At 49.1% G+C, this 12,884-nt stretch overlaps 1 protein-coding gene and 1 long non-coding RNA gene across 4 annotated transcripts; both read left to right on the plus strand.

Annotated features, from left to right (window-relative positions):
• The first annotated feature begins 523 nt into the window (after positions 1-523).
• LOC120712255 lies at positions 524-2,330 on the plus strand. The gene is made up of 3 exons (XR_005690820.1): positions 524-682; positions 1,400-1,472; positions 1,990-2,330. It is a non-coding gene; the product is annotated as an uncharacterized LOC120712255 (long non-coding RNA).
• A 1,354-nt stretch (positions 2,331-3,684) lies between these two features.
• Positions 3,685-9,020, plus strand: LOC120712256 (hypersensitive-induced response protein 1). 3 transcript variants are annotated; one of them, XM_039998012.1, is made up of 6 exons: positions 3,685-3,991; positions 6,779-6,974; positions 7,151-7,271; positions 7,442-7,533; positions 7,604-7,700; positions 8,383-9,020. In XM_039998012.1, the coding sequence occupies exons 2-6, from the start codon at positions 6,786-6,788 to the stop codon at positions 8,736-8,738; spliced, it is 855 nt and encodes a 284-aa protein (XP_039853946.1). In that variant the 5' UTR covers positions 3,685-3,991; positions 6,779-6,785; the 3' UTR covers positions 8,739-9,020. The 3 variants fall into 3 exon arrangements, with proteins under 3 accessions (XP_039853946.1, XP_039853948.1, XP_039853947.1); XM_039998014.1 differs by lacking the exon at positions 3,685-3,991 and adding an exon at positions 5,178-5,662; XM_039998013.1 differs by lacking the exon at positions 3,685-3,991 and adding an exon at positions 5,985-6,237.
• Positions 9,021-12,884: the final 3,864 nt, after the last annotated feature.

Here is a 12,884-nt window from a genome sequence, read left to right on the forward strand (position 1 = left end):
TTGAAATTGGTTCAAAATTCTGAGGTCGAATTATACTTTTAGGGTTGCGTACAGAAACTCTGTTTTTTCTAGTCCACGGTACAGACCCAACATGATTTAATTCATTTCGAAAAAAAAACATCTGAATTTGACTTTGAGCCCTGTAATTTCAAGATCTCGTTTCATCAAAAAAAAAAATCAAGATCTCGTGCAAACGAAACCTTTATCCCCGCAAGGTCACAACTACCGTCCGATCAACTGGGCACCATCTGAGATTATACACCAATGGCGGACAGCCATGAGCCCATGACGGCCATTCCAAGCATAGTAAACAGTGGTCTACGTTCCCTCATCTTTTAGGCCTCGTTCGGCAAGGCCCGGAACGGCCCGGAATGAGGCCCAATCCGGACGGATTGGGGTGGCCCGGAATGAAACCAGGTTTGGCCCGGAATCGCTGTTCGGTTGGCCTGGCCCGGAATCAAACATGGGCCGGATCAGCCTCCCATTCCAGCTCCACGGCCCGGAACAAAGCCGGACCTCCTCCCTCCCGGAACGAAACCACGCGAGGCGTCGCGAGTCTCCGACGCGAAATCAGGAGGCGGCGGCGTGCGAGGCGCTAAGGCGGCGGCGCGAGGCGACGGCGTGGCGGCGCGGCGGCAACGGCGACGGCGCAGCGGCGCGGCACTCCACCGTCTTCTCGCCGGTAACGCATCGGCCTCATCTTCCTTGCCATTTTCTTTCTCCAGTGCTAGGGTTCTCGGGCGCTAGAGTTCTTGCCTTCTTGCTAGATCCGTCGCTAGGCCTGCCAGTCTGGGCTAGTGATGATGAGGTCCGGGCTTGCGGCTGCCTTGGCGTTCCTCCCTCTCTCTTGCTTTCTCTTTCCATCTCCAGCCTCGGGTGGGCGTAGATCCTTTGCAAGATCTGCTTGCTCGCTTCCACCGGAAATATTCCGCGGCCACCACAACCACCACCGGCGCAAGACAACAAGAGGACATGAGGACGTGTGTTGATTTGCAAGCGACTGCAAGCGGCAGCATTAGCTTGTAGCAAAACTGGACATGAGGACGTGTGTTGATTTGCATGCTTCCGTAGATGGGGATGGGATGGCTGCTACATTGATGCCGGTGATGACTGATGAAATGACCAGTGACCACCACCATGTTTTCAGTTATTTACTCTTATGTACTAAATTGCTTGGCAAATTTTATTTTTTTATCAAATTGCTCACTGTATTTTAGAAAATTATATATTAAACCTTGGCTGTTATGTTCCCCGGTCATACTGAAACATTAGAGGAGCTAGGTTAACCGATCGATGAACTTGATGGACATTTTAACAACCTTTAGTGTTTATTATCTTTCCTAACTATAGATGAAATCAGAATGGAATTTGATTTAATTTACCTTGTGCTTTTATTCAGATTCTACCAGCAGTTTCTAGAATTGGTGAAGACGAGCCACCTCCTTCCTGGGACCCCGTTTTGACTCCGAAAGGTACTCCAGTAAATATATTTTGCCCTGTTCTATATGACTGGCATGTTCTCTTGTATGAGTCTATATATGACTGAGTTTTGTTTCTTGCATTCAAGCTTCCAGATAAATACGGTACACCTGCTAGCTTGCTGAATGTTTGATAACTGAACTGTAGGCAAACACACATCTCATTATCATATTCAATTTCAGATTTAACTATTTCCCTTCTATGCAAAATCTATAGCTCATGTCTGGTACATATTTGTTTTTGACTGGTGTTTTGCATAGATCTATGTTAATGCATAGTTTGGCACCTGAATGGGTCTTAGTGTTGCTGTCTGGTATCAAAGTGGATCACAACTCTGATCCACCTAGTGAACTGTACCAGCAAAAGTATTGTTTTTTATTTTACTATCTAATAATGACTTGTATCTATATTGACTTACATCTGCTTAGTGCTAGATTTCAGTTTCAGTGGTAGAAATTTACAATCATTAGTGCTATTTAATTTTTGGGTTCACTCTCTATTCTTGTGCAGCTCAAGAACACATCTGACAAGAAGAAGAGGTTTCAAGGTCTAAGTTATACCTTATCCATGTCACCTATATATATAGTGGGCTAAATAATGGAGCTTGTTTCGGCCGAGGAGTTCAATGTTACTATGTTTGCAATTTTGGATCAGTGACTTCTCTAGCATATTGTCACCTCGTTGAGACCTAGTTCTGTGTTGTCATAACGTGCTCTTTCTATCTTTATACCTTATATGGCAGTCAAGGTTTTCATTCTGTAAACGAATGCTTGAATCATTTGTTGACTAGTGCTTTGATACTGCTTGCTCCAGGCTCAAATAGTGCTTGCTCCAGCATGTGTTTGCTTTGATATGGCGGTATGTATTATATATTTTGTGATCACTCCAGAATGTGCTTTCTTTGATAGTGCTTTGAATGCACTACGGAATGTGAAAGTTTGTATTATATAGTGCTTGCTGCAAGTGCCCAGCCGGAATGAAACCTTGTGTACCGAACAATAATTTTATAGGGGGTGGATTGAAACCAGTTGGAACTAAACCAGACCAGGATTAGTGAAGCCAGGAGGATTCACTCGATCCAGGCCTGGCTTGAAAACAGGGCTGCCGAACGAGACCTTAGTGTTCTCGGAAATTTAGAAAGAGCGCAATGCATGCCCACATTTCTGATCGAAAGGAATCACCGCGGTTTATAGTACAGGGCAAGATTAAGGCCTTAGTACTGGGCACAAGCTGGGCCCAAGTACTTTAGCATGCTCACCAACCATTTTTGACATGTTTCGCTTTCTCTTTTTTTCTTTTTCTTTTAAGGCTTTTGTAGAGTGCTTTGAGTGTCCTCCCGTCTTCGACTGAGATGCTGTCTAAATTTGTGCTTGTTTTCTAGCCTTTCTTTCTTCTATTAAATATAACAAGTAACTCCTCTGCAGGTTCTTAAGAAAAGCGAAAAGTACAGTTTAAACCCTCGAACTATTAAAAATGTTCGATTTTCACCTTTTAGTTACAAAACCACATAACAATGACCATCCAGTAGTAAAAAAAATGAACAAATTTGACTCTTTGGATGATTTCAAAGATATTTTTTCATTTTATGAAAATAAAATATTTAAGTTCAAATAAAAAAATTATAAGTAATTCATTTTAAATAAAAATATAGAATAGATGATAGTATTTTTTAAAAAAGATGTAGCCTATCTATAAGCACTCAACTTTTTAGTCATTGGGATCCAATTTTTTATGGTCATAGTATTTGTTTGCTTATAATTATGCATATTATGTTTAATAAATAAGATTCAAATGGAGCAACAACATATAGGTTATAGTTTTAGAAAAAAAGGGATGGATACTAGTATTATATTTAAGTTTTCTAATTTAAAATGATTTATTTTTGTATTTTTAGATGGAATAGGAATTTTATTTCTTTATAAAAATATAAAACCTCTTTGAAATCAGTTAAATTTGTTTGATTTTAATAATTGGATGACTCTCGTTATGTGGAATGGTAGTTTAAAGTTTAAAGTCGGATCTTTGTGATGGTTCAAAAGTGTAAACTAAACTTATATCATTATAAAAAATAATAACTACCGTCCAATGCAAAACAAGCCCATTCACAGTAGAGAGAAAAACCCGGTCAAACATCATAATCATCGACTCAACGTCATTCCCGATCCTAAACAAAAGCCAAACAGAAAACAGACGAAAGAAGGGATATTTTTCCTTCCAGGCCCGGTGGCCCCTGAGCAGCCGAGCACGGCAACAACCCGGCCAGCGGCGGCACACGGGAAGTGGAGGCACGAGCGATTCCGTCCCAAATTTCCTTCCCATCCATTGCAATCCTCTTCCCGAAAACCCCAATCGCCCCCCTTCCCTCTCAGACGCGCAGCAATTCCGCCATAAATACCGGCTGATCGAACGCGGGAGAAAGTGCACTCGCCGGAGCAGCGCGCGGAGGAACGAGGCCAAGCCCTTCGTCAGCTTTCGCCTGCGCCAGGGGGGATCCTTCCTCCGGAGCAAGAAGGTAACTGAACCGCCGCCGCGTCACTCCCTCCCCTCCCCTCACCTCACTCTCGCCCTAACCCCTAGCCAGTTAACCTCCGCTTTGCGCCGGCCGCCGCGGCCGGGTAGGTTGGCGACCCCGCTCCTCGGTTTCCTGTGACCGGGGGCGCATTTGTCCGGTAATTTCTAGCATTCGTCCGGTAATTTCTAGTGCGCTGGACGGGTTACGGTCCTGCAGAGGGGGAATTTCTTTTCTCTCTTCGTGGCTGGTTTCTTGGAGATTTCTCCCCATCGGAACGCGTTTCTTGGAAATCTCGCCGGCCCTCTGCTACTTCCACTCCGTCCACTTCAGGCAACGATTATTTTTGCGTGGCGGCTCCCAAGATGACGATTTTCTGCTCCTTCTTCGGGTTCGACCCCTGTTCTTGTCCTGTGGGCCTTTTTGTGTGGCCGCGGCTTGGAACCAGCCTTGCTGTCTCCGTGGCCTCAACGAAGTGAGCCGGAAAATCTGCCGCAAGCGGCGTGCGCTGATTGTCCTTTGCATTCCACGCTGTTTACTGTTCAGGCACGGCTTTGGAATTTTCAGGTGTTCTAGTCAAGCACACATTTTTAAATATTTTTCAGATTCAGTTCAATGCTACCGTTTTCTTTTGGTGCCCACCTTCGCAGCTTATAATTAATTGCATGGTTGCTGGCTACCGTTGGAAATTTTCCACTGGCGTTGGATACACAGATAAGATAGGCCAGCAAGTGGCAGCACGTCCTGTTCTTGTTCAGTTGTATATCCTGTTCTTTTTTAATTGTCATAGGGCAGATACAGACTGGCTGGGCCACGGAAGATTGGCACATGCTTATCTAAGTTGCACGGATACGTGTATCGGTATCGAAAGGATACGGATACGCGGATACGGTAATTTCCTAAAAAACCCGATATGCGGATACGTTTACTATTTAAAAAATAAAATAATAATAATAATAATGCAGCACCACAAAGTATTTCCTCCACCAATAATGTTTGCAAGCAGCGGCAAAACATGTTTTAAAAGGAAAAAAGAAAAGAAAAAAGAATAAAGACAGATATAGGCTATTGGGCTGCTAGTCACCGGCCCACTCACCACTTAGCCCAACCAGCCCAAACTTACCCTAGCCCCCCTGTCCCAACTCACGTGCTTGCAGAGTCACGCATACAACACAGCCGGCGCCACGCATACAACACAGCCGGCGCCGTTCTCTCTTGCGGCTGCTCCCCTTCCACAACGCAACGCCGCCGCCGCCACAAGTCGCCTGCCGCCGGCTCGTTCCTCCATCCTGCTCTGCCGCTTGCCGGATCGACCCCAACTCCGGCCAGATCTCTTCCCAGCGGCACGATCTTCCTCATCCTCGCGCCGCTCTAGGAGGTGGCCCCTTTTCCCCAACAGCAGGGAGCTCCCGCTGGCAGCCTGTCTTCCCTGAAGTGCCTGGTGTCGCTGAGCTGCACGAGGTAGCTGGCCGAGCTCGCGGCGCCATGCAACCCTCTCTCCCTCCCAACCTCTCTTCCTCGCACGGATGGAGGACCAGAGGAGGCGACGGGGAAACAGCAGCCGGCCAACGGCTACTCCTCGCGCGGATGGGGAAGAGGGGAGGGGGAGGCGGAGGCTCGGCGGCAGCAGCTTCTCCCGGCGGCGCGGGCGAACGCGTTTGCGCAGGCAAGCAGGTAGGTCCGTCTTCCCTGCGAGCGCTCCTCTCTGCTCTCTGATTTCTCCGCGCTCCTCTCTCTGCTGGGCCGATACGGCAACAGATACGTATCCAAAGCTGAGTTTCAAGGCCCATTGCGGCCCAGTACGCCGATACGTGATGGATACGTATCCCCGGCATATCCCTGGCGTATCCGTATCCGATACGTATCGGATACGGGATACGTGGTCTCCTGGACGTATCGGGGTAACGTAGATGCTTATCACTAGTCGTTGGCTTAGCCCAGCGGGTTTGTGCATTGACTTCTCAAAAAAAAATTAGTCGTTGGAGGCATCATGTTGATTTGTCCACACCTGTGCTGGCAACAATTTCCAGCGTTGGTTCTCTTGCCTAGACCGCTGGCATCTGGCCATTTGTATGATGTATCCACCTCCCACGTCCTTCCATGTATCCACTTGTCCTTACAGTCTCGACTATATATGCATTGTGGATCTGCCTGTGCTTTCAAAAAATTGTGGATCTGCCTCCTGTAGAGAAAGAAATCCCTGGAGCTGATAAACCTTGCATCTCCTCATTGCGCTTGTCGACATATAGGTTCTTGTTCTTGTTTCACACCTCTCTAGTTCCATAGTTCATCTTGGTGCTATGCTAGTTAACTCTTTTTTCAGTGGCTATGTTTTCTGTGGAATTGATATTTTAGAGTTCATTCAATTGTGCTTCTTTGGAGTGTGGCAAGAATAATTTAGTACATTTAAGGACATGGATGTCTTTATCAGCAGAAATTGTTGCACAGTTCATGCATAATGGAATGTTTTGTAGGCATGACCAATATATTGTTTCTGAATCTGCATCCTTGCTTGAAGTTGCAATTGGTTAATTATGAATGAGTTTGTCCAATCATAGCTTCCAGCATACATTTACATTGACTCATTAATTTTAGTCCAGTGATGTTATCTATTATTTTTAAGTATGCCAGCTGTTTGTATGGTACTGAAAGTAAAGTTCTCATCCGCTTATATTAATTATAGAATTCATGCCAACTGTGAGCCAAGTCAAGATTGTGCAGATATGTTGAGATGCTAGTATTTGTTCTTATTAGCAGATGACTTTAGTAAATTCCACTGTTCCTTTGTAGATAAGACATGGGTCAAGCACTTGGTTTGATTCAAGTGGATCAATCGACAGTAGCCATCAAGGAATCTTTTGGAAAGTTTGATGAGATCCTAGGGCCTGGGTGCCACTTCTTGCCATGGTGCATAGGGAAGCAAATTGCTGGGTACCTTTCACTGCGTGTTCAGCAGCTTGATGTCCGCTGCGAAACGAAGACAAAGGTTTCCAAACTTTTTTTTTTATCTTTTCTGCTTTATAATTTATAATTTGCTAAATCATTACCACGCGTTGGCAAAAAAAAGTTCTGCATTATCTTGAATTTATCTTTTGCATGTTATAGTTGTTTTTCTTCTGTTATCTTTCTTATACTGAATGGCATGTTGTGAATAACGTGCAGGATAATGTCTTCGTCAATGTTGTGGCATCTGTGCAATACCGTGCCCTTGCGGACAAGGCGTCTGATGCCTTTTACAGGCTTACTAACACCAGGGAGCAGATCCAGTCATATGTCTTTGATGGTAAGGCTGCTACTTATTTCAAACTGCAAAATTGATTATTCAATGTACACGTCTTTATTCAATGTTCCTTTTATTCCTCGACTCATTCTATAGTAGTACCTGCAAATTGTTCATTATATTTCTTTTTGCCCTCAGGCCCCCCATTCAATGCTAACTCTTCTCATGTTCAGTCATCAGGGCTAGTGTTCCTAAGATGAACTTGGATGATGCATTTGAGCAGAAGAATGAAATTGCTAAAGCTGTGGAAGATGAACTTGAAAAGGTGTGTGTTCATCATTTTGTTGCTCTTCTAGAATTGTACTTTTTTGCTAACCCTTTTATTCTCTATATAGGCAATGTCAATGTATGGATATGAGATTGTGCAGACTCTGATTGTTGATATTGAGCCTGATGAGCATGTGAAGAGAGCCATGAACGAGATCAATGCAGGCAAGTTCCACACATTTCTTGTCCATAGTATTTATGAACTGCATGTGAGCAATACGCATTGCAAATTAATACGTATGCTTCATTTAGAGTGGCATGACCTTAAAAGACTGGCAACTTGACATTTGAGCAATACGCATTGCAAATTAATACGTATGCTTCATTTAGAGTGGCATGGCCTTTAGACTGGCAACTTGATATTTGAGCAATAAGCATTGCAAATTAATACGTATGCTTCATTTAGAGTGGCATGGCCTTAAGACTGGCACAGCTTCCTGAAAGCTGTCATCAAGATGACACGTAACTATGTTAAGTGCAGTAATACATCAATATTGTACTTGTTTATCTAGACGTATACATATACAAAATTAACGTATTATATTCTTGGTTGGCGTGTAATTGTTATCAAGTAACTTCAGAATGTTTTCAATCACAAATCTCCTGGGCTTGGATTTCTATCGACAATCTTTAATTTGTCTGTGATGAACAAACTTGTTTATATTGATGCGCTTACTGAGTAAAAATTCAGAAATCTTTCATTAATTAATAGCAGAACTTTTTATTCATACAATGATAATGATTCCAGAAGATAGGTTGTTACTGCATTATCACGTCATGGCACATCTTGTATGATGCATCTCTGTTTGCAGTATTTCTGAACTGTTCATGTCGTTTAATGAAATAGCTGCTAGGCTGAGGGTGGCTGCCAATGAGAAAGCTGAAGCGGAGAAGATCCTGCAGATCAAGAGAGCTGAAGGTGATGCAGAATCCAAGTACTTGGCCGGTCTGGGTATTGCAAGGCAGCGCCAGGCTATAGTGGATGGGCTGAGAGACAGCGTTCTCGCCTTCTCTGAGAATGTCCCTGGGACCTCCGCCAAGGATGTCATGGACATGGTTCTGGTGACCCAGTATTTTGACACCATGAAGGAGATTGGGGCATCTTCCAAGTCATCTTCGGTCTTCATCCCTCATGGACCTGGCGCCGTGAAGGACATCGCTGCACAGATAAGGGACGGACAGCTCCAGGCAAGCATGCTGTGAGAGAGCGCTGGGAAAAAATGCATGCTTTGAATATTCCCATCAGTAAAGAAGTCCAAGAGCCAGTACAATATCTAGTTATTTGAGTAGAAGTTAGGCATATGGTAGCAATGTGAGTAAGTACAGCTTGTTCATTCTATGCGTCACGTATGTTTATTATCTAGATGTATGCTATGTAGGATTGCATGGATTGTGCCTGGAAATGATAAAGACCTATTTGTTACTGTAAAAATTCGTCATTGCATCGTACTGTTTGGAACTACCTACCTCTTAAGTTTTCGAGCCCGAGCAAAGTCCTTAAGCTATTTTGTGCTACTTTTGTTTTCTGTTGTGGGGAATGATCAAATATCATGGCCATTTTCTGAGCCAAGATTAAGCACTGGAAATTATGTGAGGTTATTCAATATCTGTGTGATTCCTAATGCTAGCGCACATAAAATGCATGAAGAAATTCGATGGGTTGCATATCTTGCATTTGCAGTACCCCGTTTCAACCAAGTGTGCAAAAAAGAAAATAAAAGATGCTTTAGATAGTTTGAACAAAACATCATCATACTAATCTGGGTTTCAGTAATGACCTTGTCGTAGCAGTCCAACGGGATGGTGTAGCAGTCGATGGAGAAGTGCTCGTCGACGATCCGGATGTCCACGTCGCGAGCTAGGCCGGCGCACGGAACGCGGTCACCGTTGGCCACGATCACGTTCATGCCCGCGCTGTCGCCAAAGCAAAGGCCCGCCCGCGCGGCCAGTGCGTCAACCCGGAGTCGACAAGCGCCGTCATCACGTAATTGCCCACCGAAACACGCACGCGCATTGTGTCCGCGGTGCGGATCCCGGCAATGGCGTGCAACGAGATCAGTGGCTCCTTGGGCGTGTTCGGGGTGGCGTCCGGCTGTGGCTCATCGTCGTCGAGGAAGTCCGAGACTTCGAGGTAGAAGAGGCGCGGGCACTTGTGGCCACGCGTGTATTGTACTGCTCGTCACAGTTATAGCAAAGGCCCTGCCGCCGGCAGTCTGCCATCTCTGCCGGAGTGAGGCGATGGAACGGCCGGGGAGGAGGCGACGGCAAGGCCACCGAGGCCGTGGTAGAAGCAGGAGGGGCCGCTGGGGTCGTGCTCGCCGGCCGTTGTTGTTCACGTGCCGGAACGCGAGGAGGCCGAGCCGCCGGAACGGTGGCCGTGGCCGTGGCACGGCGTTCATATGCGCGCGCCAGGCACATGGCGCGCTGGAGATCAGTTGGCATCTGTAGCTCCACGTCGACCTTGATGTGGTCGGGTAGGCCCCCAGAGAAGAGCTGCACCTGTTGTTCCTGGGTGAAGAACCCGGCGTGCGCCAGGCGCTGCTGGAACGCGTCGATGAAGCCGTCGACGGTGCCCGGGAACGGCAGACGCGCCAGGTCGGAGAGATGGTTCGTGCCCAGGGCCGGACCGAAACACTGCTGGCAGAGAGCGCGGAAGGTCGACCACGGAATGTTGTGGACACCACCGGCGTCGCGCTCAAGCATGTCGTACCACTGCTGGGCGCCGTCCATTAGATGAAAGGAGGCAAGCCAAACCTTGGCGTTGTCACGAGTTTGCTGCCCGCGGAAGAATTGTTCGCACTTGTTCAGCCATCCCAAGGGATCGTTCTTGCCGTCGAACGTTGGGAACGTGAGCTTGTGGTAGCGGGGAACCTCCAGAACCTCGGCGGCGTCCATGGCTTCGAAGGGCGGCGGCATCCCGAACGGCGATGGCTGCGGCGCGAACGAGGACCCAGCAGTAGATGGGGACCCGCGGCCCTCCATGGACGACAGCCGTGTCGCGAAGGACCCCATCTGGCGCTGGAGGCCGTAGATGGCCGCCGTCAAGGTGTCGAGGGCGCTCGGCTCCGCGGTTGTAGTCGCAAGAGTGGGCGCTGTGGATATGGCAGTGGATGGCGCGGCGGTGGAAGATGGTGCGGTGGGCATGGGTATGGAAGGCGCGGTGGAGACACCAGGAACGTTATCCGACATTCCTAATACCAGAGTGTTGTGGGTGTTACGGAGGAAGTAGGAATGGTTGGGAGGTGGACGTGGTTTGGGCTCGCGGCGGGAACGAGTTCTCGACGCCGTCCTGGCGGCCGGCGGTGAGACTGCTGATGCGTGGTGTGCGGGAGCAAGGCGCTAGGGAGAAAGAGATAAACTCTATCTCTGGCTGATCCCTTCATTCCTTGAGAGAGGGTTCTTATACATAATATCTTAAAAAACTCTTGACCCTAACAAATCGGAAACCATCCTAGAATCTAGGAACCGAAACACCAGCCGGCCCAGCGCGCACCGCTCGTTAGCCACGAACATCGCGGCGTCTTCTCTGGTAGACTTGGCCGACCATAACATCTCTCCCCCCGTCGACAAATAGCTCGTCCTCGAGCTGGAACATAGGGTGCGCCTCACGAAATGCGTCCACAGGCTCCCAAGTAGCTTCAGCCGACGGGAGACCCGTCCACTGAACGAGGATGTACCACGAGCCGCGGCGCAACTGGGAACAAAGCACCTTCAGCGGAGCCTGGAGAGGACGCCCATGCTGCATGGGTGGAAGAGCCGGCGTAGACGAGGGTGGCATTCCATGGAACGGCTTGAGGATGCCCACATGGAACACGTCGTGAATGCGCGCGCCCTCCGGGAGTCGAAGGCGATAGGCGACGTCACCCACGCGTTCCTGCACCTGGTACGGCCCCGCGTAACGGGGACTCAGCTTGTTGCAGCGACCCGGCAGCAGGGACTGAGCTGGGCGATGGAGCAGCCGGAGCCACACCCAGTCCCCGACGTCAAAGGTCAGGTCGCGATGGTGCGCGTCGTAGTGGCGCTTGGCGTAGTTCTGAGCTTGATGTAGGCGTTCCTGGACGTCGGCGAGGAACGCGTCGCGGTCCTGGAGCAGCGTGTCCACCGTCGAGGTCTGCGCGGTGGAGGCCGTGTACTACAGGAGCGCCAGTGGAGGCCTACCGTAGATGACTTGGAACGGAGTGGTGCACAGGGCCAAGTGGAACGCCGTGTTGTAGCAGTACTCGGCCCATGGCAGCCAGTCGAGCCAGGCGCAGGGGCGGTCGCCGGTGATGCAGCGGAGGTACATGGCGATGGTCTTGTTCACAGCCTCTGACTGGCCATCCGTTTGCGGATGGAAGGCAGTGCTCATTCGCAGCTGAACTCCCGCGCACTTGAACAAGTCTCACCAGACATGCCCAGTGAACACCGGGTCGCGGTCACTGACAATCGAGGATGGAAAGCCATGGAGATGCACCACCTCCGAGAAGAAGGCCCGCGCCACTGAAGAAGCCGTGTACGGGTGGCCCAAGGGAATGAAATGGGCGTACTTGGATAGGCGATCCACGACGGTGAGGATGACGCTCTTCCCGTGCACCTTGGGTAGTCCCTCGACGAAATCGATGGAGATGTCCGTCCAGACCTGCGCCGGAATGTCGAGCAGCTGAAGGAGGCCCGCCGGGTGCAAGGACTCCGTCTTGTTGCGCTGACAAATGGCGCACGCGAGGACGTAGTCGCAGACAAGACGCTGGTCGCCGTCGACGATGAAGTGCGCGCGGAGTCGATGCAGGGTCTTCTGGACTCCCTCGTGCCCGGTGGTGTGGGAGAGCTGGAGCACGGTGGGGAGCGCTATCGACGTCACCGGAATGAAGACTCGTGTGCCGCACAGGATGAGCCCATCCTCGACACGCCATGGGGCTCCGCGCGTCACGGTGATGTTGTCCTGGAGGCGTCACAGGTTGGCGTCGTCCTGCAGCTCGGCGCGGAGGTTGGTGAAGAAGCTAAACGACGGCCCGGAGATAGCCTGCAGCTGAGTGTGATCGGCTTCCATGCGGGACAGGGCGTCGGCCACCGTATTAAGACGCCCCAGACGGTACTCGACCGAGAAGTCGAAACCAAAGAGCTTGCTAATCCAGTGGTGTTGGGGAAGCGTGGACAAGTGCTGGTCAAGCATGAACTGGAGGGCGTAGTGGTCGGTGCGCACAACGAACGGCCGACCCCACAAGTAGGGTTGCCAATGACGGACTGCTTGGACGAGGCCGATCAGTTCGCGCTCGTACGCCGCGATCTTGAGGTGGCGAGGCGCAAACGGCTTGCTGAAGAACGCCAGAGGGCCGACGCCTTGATGTAGGACCGCGCCGAACCCCGTCCCGG

The sequence above is a fragment of the Panicum virgatum genome, chromosome 6K, assembly GCF_016808335.1.
Source record: "Panicum virgatum strain AP13 chromosome 6K, P.virgatum_v5, whole genome shotgun sequence".
Classification (NCBI taxonomy): Eukaryota; Viridiplantae; Streptophyta; class Magnoliopsida; order Poales; family Poaceae; genus Panicum; species Panicum virgatum.

Coding starts and splice junctions, on each gene's coding strand:
- LOC120712256 (XM_039998012.1), top strand. CDS start 6,786: ATGGGTCAAGCACTTGGTTTGATTCAAGTGGATCAATCGACAGTAGCC. Junction 7,272..7,441: donor CCAGTCATATGTCTTTGATG/GTAAGGCTGCTA, acceptor TCTCATGTTCAG/TCATCAGGGCTAGTGTTCCT. Junction 7,534..7,603: donor TGGAAGATGAACTTGAAAAG/GTGTGTGTTCAT, acceptor TTCTCTATATAG/GCAATGTCAATGTATGGATA.